This window comes from Oryx dammah, unplaced genomic scaffold (genome assembly GCF_014754425.2).
Source record: "Oryx dammah isolate SB20612 unplaced genomic scaffold, SCBI_Odam_1.1 HiC_scaffold_28, whole genome shotgun sequence".
Classification (NCBI taxonomy): domain Eukaryota; kingdom Metazoa; phylum Chordata; class Mammalia; order Artiodactyla; family Bovidae; genus Oryx; species Oryx dammah.
Window position 1 is genome coordinate 23,907,735 of NW_024070212.1, and position 17,357 is coordinate 23,925,091.

The following is a 17,357-nucleotide window of genomic DNA, read 5'->3' on the forward strand; positions in this document are numbered from 1 at the left end:
ATGTTCAGTATTATCATTACTATTATTATGCTTATCTTTTTGTTGAATAAATGCAAATTTCAACGGGAATCACAGCTCTATACATTTCTTGATAACTTTGATCTTTTTGTAATAAATAGCAAACCTTTTCCTATATCATTATGTACTCTGAAATGGTGGTAGTGGTCGTTTAGTCACTAAGTCATGTCCAACTCTTGCAACCCCAGGACTGTAACCTGCCGGTCTTCTCTGTCCATGAAATTTTCCAGGCAAGAGTACTGGAATGAGTTGCCATTTCCTTCTCCAGGGAATCTTCCCAACCCAGGGCTTGAACCTGGGTCTCCTGCACTGTAGGCAGATTTTTACCAACTGAGCCACCAGGGACGGCGTTAGCTCTAACACCTGGGCTACTGTTTTAGGGTTAGATGAACAATCCATGATATCAAGGTTCTGGGTAGGCTTCTCTGTCCACTTTTCCTCAGAATAGCAAGAAGACCACGTCAGCTCCAGGTGTGAGGTCCTCGTGTCACAACTTCCAAAGCAGAAAGGAAAGAGAGTGAAGAATGCCTATAATGTGTATAACTGAGTTACTGTGCTGTATGACAGAGATTGGCACAACATTGTAAATCAATTATACTTCAATTTAAAAAGTAAATTTTAAAATGAAACGAAAGAGGGTGAACATAAGAGTTTTCAGGTGTCCTTTTTTCCTCTTTCTTTTTTACTTTTTAAATTATGAAAGTATGATAACGCATTTACAGGAAACTTGGAAAATACAGAACAAATTTACATACAGTTCCACTATATATTGCAATTATTTTTAAGTAGATAAATTAAGATTTTTAGTATAATTTGTCTCCCACTATTGTGTGAAAATTGTTTAAATCTTGATTGTGTTGAATTGATTCATGGTGCTTTTCAGATCTACCAAATCCTTCTACTTTTCTGTATATTCATTCTATTAATTTCTGAGAGTTTGATGCTGAAACTTCACATGTCTTTCTTTATCAGAGAGAAAAATACCTCCAGAGTCCACCAGCAACCCCCTCCCCACCCAGGTCTCCTCTTCTATCTCATTGACTAGACCTGGATGGGGACCTAGGCTGGGGAAACAGCATCCGACAGTTTTGGCTTTTCTCTCAGGAGATGAGCATAACTAGTAGGGAGAAAGGAAGGTGGAGAAGAGTTGGGTAAGCAATCAACAGTGTCTGTCATGATCTAAATTACTTGCTCTCCTCCGAGACAATTGCAGTTTATACCCCTACCTCCAGCACAGTATGAAGATGTCTACTTCCTCCTACCTTTGCCAATGGTATGGTCAGTCTTCTCATCTTGCTCAGTTTGAAAGGTAATTAACGCATCTTATTATATTATTTTGCCTTTCTTTGATTACTGGTGAGATTAAACATTTAAAGATGCTTATTGCTTTTTTTTTCCTTTGTGTGAATTTTCGATTCACATCTTTCCTTGGTTTACTGTTGAGATGCTCATCATTTTCATTTTAAGAAATCTTTATATATGGGAGATGTGTGCTTACGTAGCAGGTACAATTCTGTATACTTTAAAATATTAAATTAGCAAATCCTCACAATGGCTCCATGAGGTATATATCTATATATATCTTAATAATTTCAATTTACAGACAAGGTAATTGTGACACAGGTTAAGTAACTTCCTTGAGATTTCTCAGCTAGTCAGTGGTAAAGTTGGGATTTGAGCCAGGGCAACTAATCCCTAAATTACACTGTCATGCGTTACAAATTTTTCTCAGTGTCTCATATGCCTTTAATAATCTGTGAGACCAAGATTTAATCTTTTTTTCTCAAGTTCACAGCTCACCACAGTATCCAGGAACTTTGTTTTCTTCCATAATGTTTTCCACAGTGACTGTATCAATTTAATTTCCCCCAGTAGTGCATAAGAGTTCTTTGTTCTCCATACCATCTCCAGCATTTGTTACCTGTGTCCTTTTTGATGACAGCCATTCTGAGAGGTGTGAGGTAGTATCTCATTGTAGTTGATTTGCATTTCTCTGATGATTAGGGATGTTGAGCATCTTTTCACATCCCTGTTGGCTATCTGCCTTTCCTCTTTGGAAAAATGTCTATTCAGATCTTCTGCCCATTTTTTAATCAGTTTTTTTAAAAATATTGAGTTGTATGAACTATTTATATATGTTGGATTTTAACTCCTTATCAGTCATATCATTTGCAAATATTTCCTCCCATTCAGTAAGTTGTCTTTTCATTTTATCGATGGTTTCCTTTACTATGCAATATCCAAAAAAACCCCAAACCAGTAATTCAAGAAGATACACCCCAATGTTCATAACAATGTTATTTACAAGTACCAAGATATGGAAGCAACCTAAGCATCCATCAAGAGATGAATGGACAAAGAAGATGTGGTAAGATGTGGTACATATATACAATGGAATACTGCTGCTGCTGCTGCTGCTGCTGCTAAGTCGCTTCAGTCGTGTCTGACTCTGTGCGACCCCATAGACAACAGCCCACCAGGCTCCCCCATCCCTGAGATTCTCCAGGCAAGAACACTGGAGTGGGTTGCCATTTCCTTCTCCAATGCATGAAAGTGAAAAGTGAAAGTGAAGTCGCTCAGTCGTGTCCGAGTCTTCGAGACCCCATGGACTGCAGCCTACCAGGCTCCTCCATCCATGGGGTTTTCCAGGCAAGAGTACTGGAGTAGGGTGCCATTGCCTTCTCCAAACAATGGAATACTACTCATCCATAAAAAAAGATTGAAAATGTACCATTTGCAGCAATATGGATGGGCTTTGAGGGCATTATACTAAGTGAAATAAATCATATACAGAAAGATAATTGCTGTATGATATCACTTTTATGTGAAATCTAAAAAAATGCTGCAAACTAATGAATATAACAAAAAAAGAGGCAAGCTCACAGGTATAGAGAAGAAACTAGTAGTTACAATGGGGAGAGGAAAGAGGAAAAGGGGTGGAGGATTAAGAGGTACAAACTATTAGATATAAAATTAACTACAAGGACATATTGTAAAACACAGGTTATATAACCAGTATTTTATAATGTCTATCAATGAAACATAGCCTTTAAAAATCATGAATCACTATATTGTATACCTGTAACTTATATAATATTGCACAGCAACTGTACTTCAATTAAAAAAACAATGAAATAGATTTTTCTTCGATAGTAGCAGAAGATTCCTTGTTGGAGAAGTGGATGAAAGTATTCCTATAGCTTTCTAGAATTCCCAGCTCAGTAGCTCTCTCTCATGTCTACAAGAGGACTTGATGTAAGGGTAGTCTGCATAGCTGCTTCTCTAATTGCCTGATTCCAAAGTCTTCTGCCTCCAGAGTAATGTGCCCAGATTTCTTCACAGCTCATAAGTCTAAGGTGACACAATATCTCGTTTTTGAACTTACCATTTAGTAACTAATTCCTGTCCAACTCTGTGCCCCCATGGAATGCAGCATGGCAGGCTTCCCTATCTTTCACTATCTCCCAGAGTTTGCTCAAAATCATGTCCATCGAGTCAGTGATGCCATCTAGCCATCTCATCCTCTGTTACCCACTTCTCCTCCTGCCCTCAGTGGCATCAGGGTCTTTCCCAGTGAACTGACTGTTCACATCAAGTGGCCAAAGTAGTGGAGCTTTAGCATCAGTCCTTCCAATGAATATTCAGGGTTGATTTCCTTTAGGGTTGACTGGTATGATCTCCTTGTTTTCCAAGGGACTCTCAAGGGTCTTCTCTAGCACCATGGTTCAAAAGCTTCAATTCTTCCTCACTCAGCCTTCTTTATGGTCCAACTCTCACATCTGTACATGACTACTGGAAAAACCATAGCTTTGACTAAGCAGACCTTTGTTGGCAAAGTGATGTCTTTGCTTTTTAATACACTGTCTAAGTTTGTCATAGCTTTTCTTCCAGAGAGTAAGCATCTTTTCATTTCATGGCTGTCACCATCCACAAACTTTATTTTTTAGGGCAATTTTAGTTTTGCAGGAAAAAAAAATAGAAGAAAGTAGACAGAATTCCCAAAGTCTCCCTCTCTTCCAGGCTCAGTTTTTCCCTATTTTTACCACCTCAAAAGTGTGCTACATTTGTTACAACTAAAGAACCAATGTTGACACATTATTATTAACTCAAGTCCATATAGTTTACATTAAGGTTCTCTTTTTGTGTTGTACAGTTCTATGAATTATGACAAATTATGTCATGATTCCACCATTTTAATATGATACAGGATAGTTTCACTCTCTGAAATATCCCCTAGGCTCTACTTATTCAAATTTCTCCTTTCCCTGACCCTGACCCATCCCTGCCTAGAACACCTGGCAGCCTCTGATCTTTTTATTTTCTCCATTTTTTTGCCATTTTGAGAATATCACATCATTGGAATCAGATAACATGCAGCCTTTGTAGACTGTCTGCTTTCACTTAGCGATATGCATTTAAGATTCCTCCAGGTCTCTTCATGACTTGGTAGTTCATTTCTTATCACAGAATAATACTCCACTGTATATATGTGCAATGGTTTATCCATCCACCTACTGAGGGATATATTGGTTGCTTCCAGGTTTGGGGCAATTATAAATAAAGCTGCTTATGAACATCTGCATGCATGCAACTGTGTAAGAAACTTTATAAGAAATAGCCAGGGCCTCTTCCAAACAGGCTGCACATTTTTGCACTCTCATCAGCAATTAATAAGAGTTCCTGTTGCCCCCTGTTCTTCTCAGCATTTGGTATTGTTAGTTTTTGGGTTTTAGCCCAAAGTGGTTGTCTGAGGATGCTTTACAAATAGCTGAGGAAAGAAGAAAAGTGAAAGGCAGGGGAGAAAAGGAAAGATATTCCCTTTAGTAAGGAGAGAAAAGACCTTTTAAAATGAATGATGCCAAGAAATAGAGGAAAACAATAGAATGAGAAAGACTAGAGATCTTGTCAAGACAATTGGGGATATCAAGGAAACATTTTGTGTGAGGATGGGCACAATAAAGAAATAAATGATAAGGATCTAACAGAAGCAAGAGATTAAGAAGAGGTGGCAAAATACACAGAACTGTTAAAAAAAATCTTAATGACCCAGATAACTATGATGATGTGGTTACTCACCTAGAGCCAGACAAATGTGTGAGGTCAAGTGGACCTTAGGAAGCATTACTATGAACAAAGCTAGTGGAGGTGACAGAATCCCAACTGAGCTATTTAAAATCCTAAAAGGTGATGCTGTCAAAGTACTATACTCACTATATCTGAAAATTTGGAAAACTCATAAGTGGCCACAGGACTGGAAAAGTCAGTTTTCATTCCAATCCCAAAGACAGGTAATGCCAAAAAATGCTCAAACTACTTCACAACTGCACTAATTTCACATACTAGCCAGGTTTTACTCAAAATCCTTCAAGCTAAGCTTTAGCAGTACATGAACCAAGAACTTCCACATGTACAAGCTAGGTCTAGAAAAGGCAGAGGAACCAGAGATCAAATTGCCTACATTCAGTGGATAATGGAGAGATCAAGGGAGTTCTAGAAAAACATCTACTTCTGCTTCATTGACTGTGCTAAAGCCTTTGACTGTGTGGATCACAACAAACTGGAAAATTCTTAAAGAGATGGGAATACCAGACCACCTTACTTGTTTACTAAGAAAGCTTCATGTGGGTCAAGAAGCAATAGTTAGAACCAGACATGGAATGATCTGGTTCAAAATTCAAACTGGTTCAAAATTGGGAAAGGAGTATTACAAGGCTGTATATTGTCATCCTGCTTATTTAACTTATATGCAGAGTACGTGCATGCTCATTAAGTTGCTTCAGTCATGTCTGATTCTTTGTGACCCTATGGACTGTAGCCTGCCAGGCTCCTCTGTCCATGGGATTCTCTAGGCAAAATGCTGGAGTGGGCTGCCATTTCCTCCTCCAGGGTATCTTCCCAACTCACGGATCAAAACCATGCCTCCTGTGTCTCCTCCATTGCAGGCAGGTTCTTTACCTGCTGAGTCATTGGGGAAGCCTCACTAATTATTAAGAGAAATGCAAATTAAAACTACAATGAGATATCATCTCACACCAGTCAGAATGGCCATCATCAAAAAATCTACAAATAATAAATACTGGAAAGGATGTGGAGAAAAGGGAACCCTCTTTTATTGTTAGTGGGAATGTAAACTGCAACAGCCACTATGGAAAACAGTATGGAGATTCCTTAAAAAAATGAGAAATAAAACTACCATATGACCCAACAACCCCACTACTGAGCATTCACTCTGAGAAAACCATAATTGAAAAAGACACATGTACCCCAGTGTTCATAGCAGCACTGTTTACAGTAGCTAGGACATGGATGTAACTAGATGTCCATCAACAGATGAATGGGTAAAGAAGATGTGGTGTGTGTATATATATACATATACATAATGGAATATTACTCAGCCATAAAAAATAACAAATCTGAGTCTTCCAGGAAGATGGGTGAACTTAGAACCTATTTTACAGAGTGAAGTAAGTCAGAAAGAGAAAAACAAATATTGTATATTAACATATACATATGGAATCTAGAAAAATGGTATTGATGAGCCTATTTGCAGGGAAGGAATGGAGATGCAGATATATAGACAGAAAGGACTTGTGGGCACAGTGGGTGAAGGAAAGAGTAGGATGATTGGAGAAATTAGCATCGACATATATGCACCACCATGTGTAAAATAGATAGCTGGCGTGAAGTTGCTGCATAATACAGGGAGCTCAGCCTGATGCTCAGTGATGACCTAAAGGGGTGAACTGGGGGGAGGGGAGGGAGGCTCAAGAGGGAGATGATACAAGTGTAATTACGGTGAATATGCATTGTTGAATGGCGGAAACCAACACAGCATTGTTAAGCAGTTTTCCTCCAACTAAAAATTATTATCCTTTGGTTTTTTAAATTATGTAGAAATGTACAAAGAATTATCACTTCACAGAATTTTCAGAAACAGACAGTAGGCTATATTTGCCCCATATTCAAACTTTGACCATTTTTATTCTATATCCTTACAGACTTCTTAATGTACAATGTCAATTTATTCAGTAGAAGTATATTTAAAGTTTTTGAAAGGGTAGAATAGCTTCTTCACTCCTTATCATTTAATCCTTATTTCTTTAAATCTGAAATAATTAAGTCCTTTCATTGTTTTCAGATTTGCTTTTGTATATTTTGAAAATATGATTTTAGATACTTACAAATGTAGAATTGTTTTATCTTTATGAGCAATTTAACATTTTATCAGTATACAATGGCTTTTTATTCTAGGATTCTGTTTTTTGCCCTAATACTGATTTTGCTTATATTATTATAGCTACACCAGCTATAGTTTAGTACTTTCCCAGTATAACATTTTCCACACTTTATTGTACTTTCTGTGGTTTATGTTTAAAAATGTCTCTTGTGAGCAGTGTGCGTGTGTGTTCACTTGCTTCATTCATGTCTGACTCTTTGCAATCCCATGAAGTATAATCCACCCAGGCTCTCTGTTCATTGGATTATCCCATCAAGAATACTGGAGTGGGTTACCATTTCCTCTTTCAGGGGATCTTCCTGACCAAGAGAATGAACCCCCATCTTATGCAACTCCTGCACTGGCAGGTGGATTCTTTATCACTGAATCACCTGGGAAGCCCCCTTGTGAGCATAATATCAGTCAGTCACTCAGTCATGTCTGACTCTTTGAGACCCCATGGACTGCAGCATGCCAGGCTTCCTTGTCTATCACCAACTCCCGGAGTTTGCTCAAACTCATGTAGGTGTATATTTTAAAATTAGATGATTCTGTGTTTTAACTGGAGATTTTAGGCTACTTATTACATACCATATTTTCTGAAAATATCTTTATGTTGTCCTCATTCTTAAAGGGGCTTCCTAGGTGACCCACTGGTAAAGAATCCTCCTGCCAGTGCAGGAGACACAAGTTAGATCCCTGATTTGGGAAGATCCCTGAGAGAAGGAAATGGCAACTCACTCTAGTATTCTTTCCTAGGAAATCTCATGGACAGCAGAACCTGGTGTACTGCAGATCATGGGGTGGCAAAAGATTCGGACATGACTTAGCAACTAAACAACAACATTCTTGAAAGATAATTTCACTAGGTATAGAATTATAGACTGACAGGTATTTCTTCTTAGTATGTGGGCAATAAAGAACTAAAGAGTCTCTTGATGAAAGTGAAAGAGGAGAGTGAAAAAGTTGGCTTAAAATTCTGCGTTCAAAAAACTGAGATCATGGCATCCAGTCTCATCACTTCCTGGCAAATAGATGGAGAAACAATGGAAACAGTGAGAGACTTTATTTTGGGGGGCTCCAAAATCACTGCAGATGGTGACTGCAGCCATGAAATTAAAAGACACTCTCTCCTTGGAAGAAAAGCTATGACCAATCTAGACAGTGTATTAAAAAACAGAGAAATTACTTTGCTGACAGAGGTCCATCTAGTCAAAGCTATGGTTTTTCCAGTAGTCATGTATGGATGTGAGAGCTGGACCATAAAGAAAGCTGAGCACCAAAGAATTGATGCTTTTGAACTGTGTTGTTGGAAAAGACCCTTGAGAGTCCCTTGGACTGCAAGGAGATCCAACCCAGTCCATCCTGAAAGAAATCAGTCCTGAATATTCATTGGAAGGACTGATGTTGAAGCTGAAACTCCAATACATTGGCCACCTGATGCGAAGAACTGACTCATTTGAAAAGACCCTGATGCTGAGAAAGATTCAAAGCAGGAGGAGAAGGAAACAACAGAGAATAAGATGGTTGGATGGCATCACTGACTTGATGAGTTTGAGCAAGCTCTGGGAGTTGGTGATGGACAGGGAAGAGTCAGACATGACTGAGTGAACTGACTGACATGGGCAATAATTCTTCATACTAGTCTTGCATTCATTTTTACTGTTGAAAAGTTGTCTGTCTATCTAATTGTTGTTGCTTAGAAGATAATCTGGCTGCCTTTAAAACATTTTCTTTTTTAATGCAGTGTCAATATGATTTAACTCGGTATCAGTTCAGTTCAGTCACTCAGTCATGTCCCACTATTTGCAATCCCATGAACGGCAGCACGCCAGGCCCCCCTGTCCATCACCAGCTCCCAGAGTTCACCCAAACTCATGTCCATTGAATTGGTGATGCCATCCAACCATCTCATCCTCTGTCGTCCCCTTCTCCTCCTGCCTTCAATCTTTCCCAACATCAGGGTCTTTTCAAATGAGTCAGTTCTTCACATCAGGTAGCCAAAGTATTGGAGTTTCAGCTTCAACATCAGTCCTTCTAATGAACACCCAGGACTGATCTCCTTTAGGATGGACTGGTTGGATCTCCTTGCAGTCCAAGGGACTCTCAAGAGTCTTATCCAACACCACAGTTCAAAAGCATCAATTCTTCTGCATTCAGCTTTCTTTATAGTCCAACTCTCACATCCATACTTGACTACTGGAAAAACCATAGCCTTGACTAGATGGACCTTTGCTGACAAAGTAATGTCTCTGCTTTTTAATATGCTGTCCAGGTTGGTCATAACTTCCCTTGCAAGGAGTAAGCATCTTTTAATTTCATGGTTGCAATCACCATCTACAGTGGTATGTGTTTCTTTTTATCTACCCAAATGAGACTATATTGGGCATCTTGAATATGTAGATTAGTATGTTTCATTGGTTCTGGAACTTTCTCAATAATTATCTTTTTTAAGTATTGCTTCTGATCCATTTCTCTCTCCTCTTCTTTTATAATTCCAATTAAACTTATGTTAGAGAACTTTTACCTCTCTTTACATTGGCTCTTTGAGCTTCATTCTAAATAATTTCTACATGTCTATCTTTCAGTTCTCTTTTAGTCCTCTGGAAAAACTAATATGTCCAAATTAAGTCTTAGGGCAATGGAAAGGCTTAAATGTATCTAAATGTATCTTTCTTCTTTGGTTCCCCCTGTTAGTTGAGTCAGCATCTTACACCAAGATCCATGCCCTGTTACACATTTCATGGTTTAAATCTAAACAACCTCCCTGGAGGCAACAATCCTTCACCATCTTTTTTGCATTTTTTTTCCTCAGTCTGAATTTACTTCATCATTGATGCTTGACAATACAGGCAGATCTTGTCTACAGATTACTTGTTACTTATACAAATAGAGTAAATCTACCTTGATAGAGGAACTGAGATAATATTTACAGGGTTCCATGTGAGTTTCTTCTTGTTCCAATTTAATGGTGGTGGGGAGGGTTTGAGAGGGATGTGCATAACAGATGGTTTTAAGTGTAGTAATTAAACTGGACAAATCCTCTCTGTATCAGAGGCCAGTGGTATGCTTGATTGGTAATGTTCTCCAGATCCAGGGCTGAAGAGAAATGTTTCCTGGAACTGAAATATGACAAAATTAGGGGAATGAAGAGTTAAAATTATACTCTATCATACTAGAGTATAGTAAGTCAAAGAAAAAGAATCTGAAAGCTTGACAGATACATGGGAGAAAATAGACTTTAAAAAGCTGGGTACAGGTCTCCACACCTGGAATCTGGGGAGAGGTAAGCAAGACTTAAAAGTGTAGAGAATTGATAATAATGTGTATTGTTCCACAGACAGTGAACTTTCTATGCATGTGTATATTTGTGGGAGGTGATGGGAATCCAGACAAGGTTCAAGTGCCAAGAATAATATATTCATAAACTGATTTTTTCCTACTTGAGAAATAATATAACTGATGACTACCACTTGGACTTTCTGTGCAACAGTGTCTGAGGTAGCCTACACTGTATTAAAACTTAATGAATAATTCTATGTAAGTGATATTATAGTTAAATTGTTATATTTGATTTACTTGAACTCACACAGGAAAAATTCAGAAAAATCAGTCATCTATGGCACATAAAAATGAAAGCCATGAACCTCCCCCAGAAACAGTTCAAACAATAACTCCTATGGATGTTCACTTAGGCACCTGGTTTACAACTACACCTCAAGGAAATCGGATTGGCACCAAAGGATCAGAAAGAATAGCAGACTTGGCCCCGTTTTTATCCTTTAAAGCCACAGATCCTGTTAATGGAACGGTATGACAAACTATTGTATGTTACAAATTTTTCTAAATCATTAGAGTTGTAAAACAACACGTGGAAGAATGCCTGGCAAATAATAAATTTTCAATAACTATCTGTTAAGTAGCAGACTTATGTATAAGTAGATGGATTCATCTTTCCAAATCTGAAACTACTGTGTGGTTTATTTGACCCAGAGTAATGTATCATGAAATACTAATTCTTAAAGTAAGAGACAGATGCTGAATTTTCTATTCCACTTTTAAGGCATATGATTAGTGATATCCTATATTTCTTCATGTTAAATGTATTTGTCTGTATGACTTATATTCTAGACATGTGGGGCTCTGCCTTGCTCCTACTTCTCATATGTACCTGACATGAATTGTAGAAATTTGTTCATGATCCTTGACTTCAAATAATTTACAGTATATTTAATGAGATGCTCATATCAAATAACTCAAAAATTCAACAATGCCATAAAGCCTCTATAAAAAGATTTTATTCGTAACCTAAGAAAAAGTGATATATGAGTGGTATAGAAAATAATGGTTTTGTTTATCTGTGAAGCAGATGTGAAATTTAAACCGCTGGGATGTACAATAGCATTTTCTTTCTGTTAGCCATCTTGCAAACATTCTCTATTCAGCCCTCACACCAATGTATATTATACAGACAAGGAAGGTAGGCCTCAGCAAATGAAGTAATGTGGCCTGAAAGTGCTGGAACCAGGTTTGTAGTCAGTGATTGGTGACTAAAAACTGGGCTATTTCCATTCTTCAGCTCTTCCTCTATCATCTTATATGGAGCTTTGCACCTCTAAATCTAAACAAGACAAAGAATTTCCTGCATGCCTTGTCTCTAGTTTTTGGATTTTCAACCTTTGTTTACAACCACATACTGCTAGTCAGAAGCAGAATGTCTGCTTCCCATTGAGATAAATTTCATTATCTTACCAAACGTGTTTTCCTTTCTTCTTCAGCCTACTTCTGTAACAGTTTCATACTCTTCTACCTTGTTTGCTAGTTCTTTCTTATGAGATTCAAAATACATATTATCTCAGGATGGCTTTGGTCACTTCAAATAGCTCACTTTAATTCAGCCTCAATACAGATTATTTGGTTTAATATGCAGATTTGATATGTCTTAGTTAATGACCCTTACTTTCTTTTACTGGTGGTAGTGGTGGTTTAGTCACTAAGCCGTGTCCAACTCTTTGCGACCCCATGGATTTTAGCCTGCCAGGCTCCTCTGTCCATGGGATTTCCCAGGCAAGGATTTCCCCTGGAGTGGGTTGCCATTTCCTTCTCCAAAGGATCTTCCTGACCCAGGAATTGAACCCAGTTCTCCTGCATTGGCAGGCAGACTCTTTTCCACTGAGCCACCAGGGAAGCCCCTTCCTTTACTGATACCTAGGACCATTATGGGAAGCACAAATCGACAGTTGGGAGCCTGGATTCAAACATAGACACCCAACAGTCTAATCACAACAATGGTAACAATATTTACTGAGCACTCAGTACTCTTGCCTGGAAAATCCCACGGATGGAGGACCCTGGTGGGCTGCAGTCCATGGAGTCGTGAAGAGTCGGACACAACTGAGCAACTTCACTTTGACTTTTCACTTTCATGCATTGGAGAAGGAAATGGCAACCCACTCCAGTGTTCTTGCCTGGAGAATCCCAGGGACAGGGGAGCCTGGTGGGCTGCCATCTGTGAGGTCACACAGAGTCAGACATGACTGAAGTGACTTAGCAGCAGCAGCAGCACCATCCCAGGCCTTGTTCAGTGCTTTCTAGATATAACTTATCTAATTCTCACAAGAAACTATTGCTGTTTCCATTTTACATATGAGACAAAGAAGCTACAAACAGGCTAAATAATTTTTCCAAAATCACTCAGCAAGTGGTAGATTCAGAATGTGGACCCCAAGGTTGCATTCTAGGTCTCGTGTGCTTAACCATTATGCAAATAAAAGCCAGTGATCATATGAAATAAGATCCAAAGTGACAGGAAGTATCACATTTTACAGGAGTGGCACTAACCTTGCAGTGAGGCAGACATGGCTTTGAACCCCAGCCACACTTCTTACAAGATGCATGACTTTGACTGTTTCTAATTTAGGTTTTCTTATTCCTAAAAGGAAGATTATGGTCATTACCTAAAATACTTGGGAAGATTAATACCAGATTAACACTATCAGGTGTTCAGGAAATATTCTTGCTGTTGTGTTCTTGCTACCACTAAAAATGATTATTTCCTGAGCCTATGGTGACCAGAAAATATCAATGTTATGTGATGTCATGAAATGTTAGAATAGTTCTAAGTAATAATCCATAAATTTCTATACTAGATAAACAGCTAGTATTTAGCATTGCTAACTTGACCAATTAAATGTGAACCACTTTACCAGCATCCTCTCCTTTAATCCATATAATGTCTCTGAAAAATATGCTGATGTTGGCTCCATTTTGCAGATGAGGAAACTATAACACAGAGAAGGTAAGCAACTTGCCTAAATCACCTGTGGAGTCAGAAATTGAACTTGGGCAGGTTAACTCCAAAGCTCATGTTCTCAATCCTGCATTCTACAGTAGTATTCCTCATTATATACATTCAGTAGATGGATAGATATAGATATACACATCTGTATCATTGGCTGAAAGTGTGAAAGAGAAGAACTTAAAGAGTAGCATGGACTTCTCTCTGAAATATATTATTTTCTGCCTACCCTAAAAAGATACAAATATAGTTATCATCTTCTCCCAAAGCCCTAGACACGAGTCAGAAAACAGCTAGCAAACTTTATATTCATCTGGACTCTTTAGTGAAAACTGTGTCCCTTACAGTTAGGGCAGTACAAGGTAGAAAGTACCCAATGATTTTAAAATATACATTGTTGTTGTTCAATCGCAAAGTCATGTCCTACTCTTGGTGACTTCATGGGCTGCAACACACCAGGCCTCCCTGTCCTTCACTATCTCCCGGAGTTTGCTCAAACTCATGTCCTTTGAGTTGGTGATGCTATCCAACCATCTCATCCTCTGTCGCCCTCCTCTCCTTTTGCCTGTAATATGCATTATACCACTGGAGTGCATTGTTGCCAGTTGGGATCTGCAGTAGCAAACATGAAGTTTGCTTGTATAAGATGTTTTTAACAGACGCTGTTTGTGAAAGGAAGCCGGGGGGAAGCAGGAATGGGCAGAGAGAGGAGGCAAGCTATGGTGGAGACACCACAAAGTTCCACTGGCAGGGGCTCAGGAGCCAGTATCATCTGTCCCAGTGTCCCAGGTCGGGGAGCAGGAGCCAGGCCAGTGTGTCTCTGCCTCAGCAGAACAGTGGAAGTCAGGCAACGCATCTCTCTGCAGTTGAGGCAGGTGCTAGAAGAACAGACATCTGGAGGCTGTTTGCCAACTTCCCTCCCCACAGGTAGGGAGCAAGTCCTGTCTTGAAGAGGGACCTGGGCAATGCACCTCCATGCCCACCACACCTTCACACACACATGTGCAGCTGGGGGTTTAGAGCTGCTCTGAACCATCTGGCTACAGGAAACAAAGGTCTCAGTGTTCTTTCAAATTGAAGCACTTACTAGGACTAAATTCTTTCTGTGTTTCCGGCTCTAGTCCACATACCTAAAACTCTTCTCTACTGCTTTGCCCCCTTTTCAATGATGATCACTTTGTCTTCTCGAGTTGTCATAGCCTGAACATACAAAGGCAGAGAATCTTCATTTGCTCAGGTGGTTGGTTAATCCCAAGTTGCTTACTTTTACACCCCAGTGATTACCATCAAAAGCCAACAACTGAGTCCTTAATATGACTTAACAAGCTTGCCAGTATGGTCCCTCACCTTCTAGCCTGGCTCCCACCACTCTGCCCATTGGTCTCTGAGTTCCCTTGTGTCCAGCACACCTTTCATCCATGCTTCCCTGTACCAACCTTTCACCCATGGCTCCCTGTAACCAACACACAAAACCCAGGCTCTGGCATTGCATCTTCAGGGGAAGCAGACCTCATCAGAACCCTCACTACACACACCAGTGGTCCCTGGCTTATCTTAAACCTGTAGTTTCTAAGGGAACAGGACCTGGGGTCATCTTCCTGCATGAACCTGGGTCAGATCACTCCTGACATTAGCTTTTGACTCACAAATGTGTGACCATGGAAGGAGCATCACTGTTGAAGTAAGACGGTCTTAGTCCAGCATCAGCTCTGGCACATGCTGCGTGACTTTGGGCAAGTTACTTAACTGCTCTAAGCCTGAGTTTCCTCCAGGATTGTTATAAAGATTAAATCAAGTAGATGAGATAAAGCTTTCACTTTTAAATAATCAGGCTTTTGATGGTAATCACTGGGGTGTAAAAGCAAGCAAACTTGGGATTAACCAACCACCTGAGCAAATGATGATTCTCTGCCTTTGTATGTTCAGGTTATGACAACTCGAGAAGACAAAGTGATCATCATTGAAAAGAAAGATGGTACTCGGATAGTGGATCATGCTGATGGTACCAGAATCACAACCTTTTATCAAGTTTATGAAGATCCGACTGTTTCTTCGGAGGATCAAGAGACAGGTAAGCTTTAATTTTTCTGGCGGACTACGTAGAGTCTCAAAGAGTTCGACACGACTGAAGCAACGAGGCACCAGCAGCAGACAGTTGGTTAGTATTGTTGTGTGATTCAGTTATACATATACATGTACTTATTCTTTTTCAAGTAGGTGACAATATTCTGTGTCTTTAGGATAGGATAGGTGAAAACTTCACTGATTTTTCAAAACACTTGTAAGAAAAACAATTTTTTTTTTAAGAACTCAAATCAACCAAAGAATACCCAGGCAGTCCAAACCAGAACCAATGAGGACCTTTATTATGGTCTTTATCCTCAATTGACATGGGAGTGATAACAGCTCTAGTTGGCTAATGGATAGTAATAGTGCTTTTCCTATTTTTACCACTAAAAAGCTACAACCTGGATTGGTATTAACTAAAAGTTAATAATCATGACTCAACTGTACTGAGCAATTAGATTTCAGACCTGTTTCCTTCGATCCTTAAGGAATCTAATTTTCTTACATAGACCTCAGATATGTCCTCCTTCAATTCTGTCTGACAGTTCTCAGAAAAGCAAGTGACAGCTGCTAATGAATTGGAGTCTGTTCATACTATCTAAAAGCCTAACACCCTTCCTAAGCAAAATTTAAACAAAATTTTGAAAAAAAAATTATTCCCTGATTCACTTTTGTTTAATTCTAGGGTTTATTTGTTGAATGTATTAAATGATTCATTGCCAAATTAAATGCAACAAAATGGCAAGTGAGTAGAAAGAGAGGAACCTTTATACCCTGTTAGAGTGAAAATTAAAAAAGCCACTTGGGTGGGCAATTTTAAAATATCTGGTGAATTGAAAAGTGCATATCATGTGATACACTAATTCTCCATCTGGGTATATATAGAAAGATACTCTTGTTTTGTTTTTATTTTTATTGGGTTATAGGGGATGGGTTGGGAAATATCTCTGCAAGTCGATTCCCCACCAGAGAAATGTCCATTCTAATTTTCCTGGGATGGCTTTCAAAGCTTTTTCCTTTTCTTGGGAAAGACACTCATACATTTGCACAAAGAAATAAGTACAGACATGCTTCTTGCAACACTGAGTATAGTATTAAAGTATTGGGAAAGCATAAATGTCCATTAACAGCAGAACAGAAAAATAAAATGTGGTTTATTCTTACAAAGGGATACTATGTAGCAATTAAAATAAATGAAGTACCCACACATGTACCTATTTACATAGGCACAGATATATAAAGATGGCTAAAGGCCTCAAAACATTAAGTGAAAAATTCAAGTGTATGTCAGTTGCTCAGTCATGTTCGATTCTTTGGCGACCCCATGGACTGTAGCCCACCAGGCTCCTCTGTCCATGAAATTCTCCAGGCAAGAATACTGGAATGGGTAGCCATTCCCTTCTCCAGGGGATCTTCCTGACCCAGGGATCGAACCCAGGCCTCCTGAGTTGCAAGCAGATTCTTTATTGTCTGGGCCACCAGGGAAGCCCAGTAGTATGATACACAGGGTGATATATAACTTATGTAAATTTAAAGCAACAAAATATTTCTGATATATACATTTATATAAAAGTATTATACTGGATTGTGAGAAAAAGAAATAAACTCGGAGATAGGGAGAGATGAGAACTTTACCTGTAATTTCTCTCTTAGGTACATGTTAAAAATGAAGCAAATATGGCAAAATATTAATGAGTGTAAATTCTGATTGGCAAACGTATAGTTAAGTTATATTTTGTGCTTTTCTGGGTGTTTTCA

At 38.9% G+C, this 17,357-nt stretch overlaps 1 protein-coding gene across 3 annotated transcripts in view; it reads left to right on the forward strand.

The window, feature by feature from the left end:
* The window catches only part of SPAG17 (sperm associated antigen 17), a 254,021-nt gene that overhangs the window by 167,409 nt on the left and 69,255 nt on the right, over positions 1–17,357 (forward strand). For 2 of the 3 annotated variants that reach the window (XM_040230934.1, XM_040230936.1), the window contains 2 exons: positions 10,828–11,045; positions 15,459–15,603. In XM_040230934.1, coding sequence (XP_040086868.1) covers positions 10,828–11,045; positions 15,459–15,603 — 363 coding nt within the window. The remainder of the gene's footprint in view (positions 1–10,827; positions 11,046–15,458; positions 15,604–17,357) is intronic. The other variant, XM_040230935.1, reaches the window with a different exon arrangement.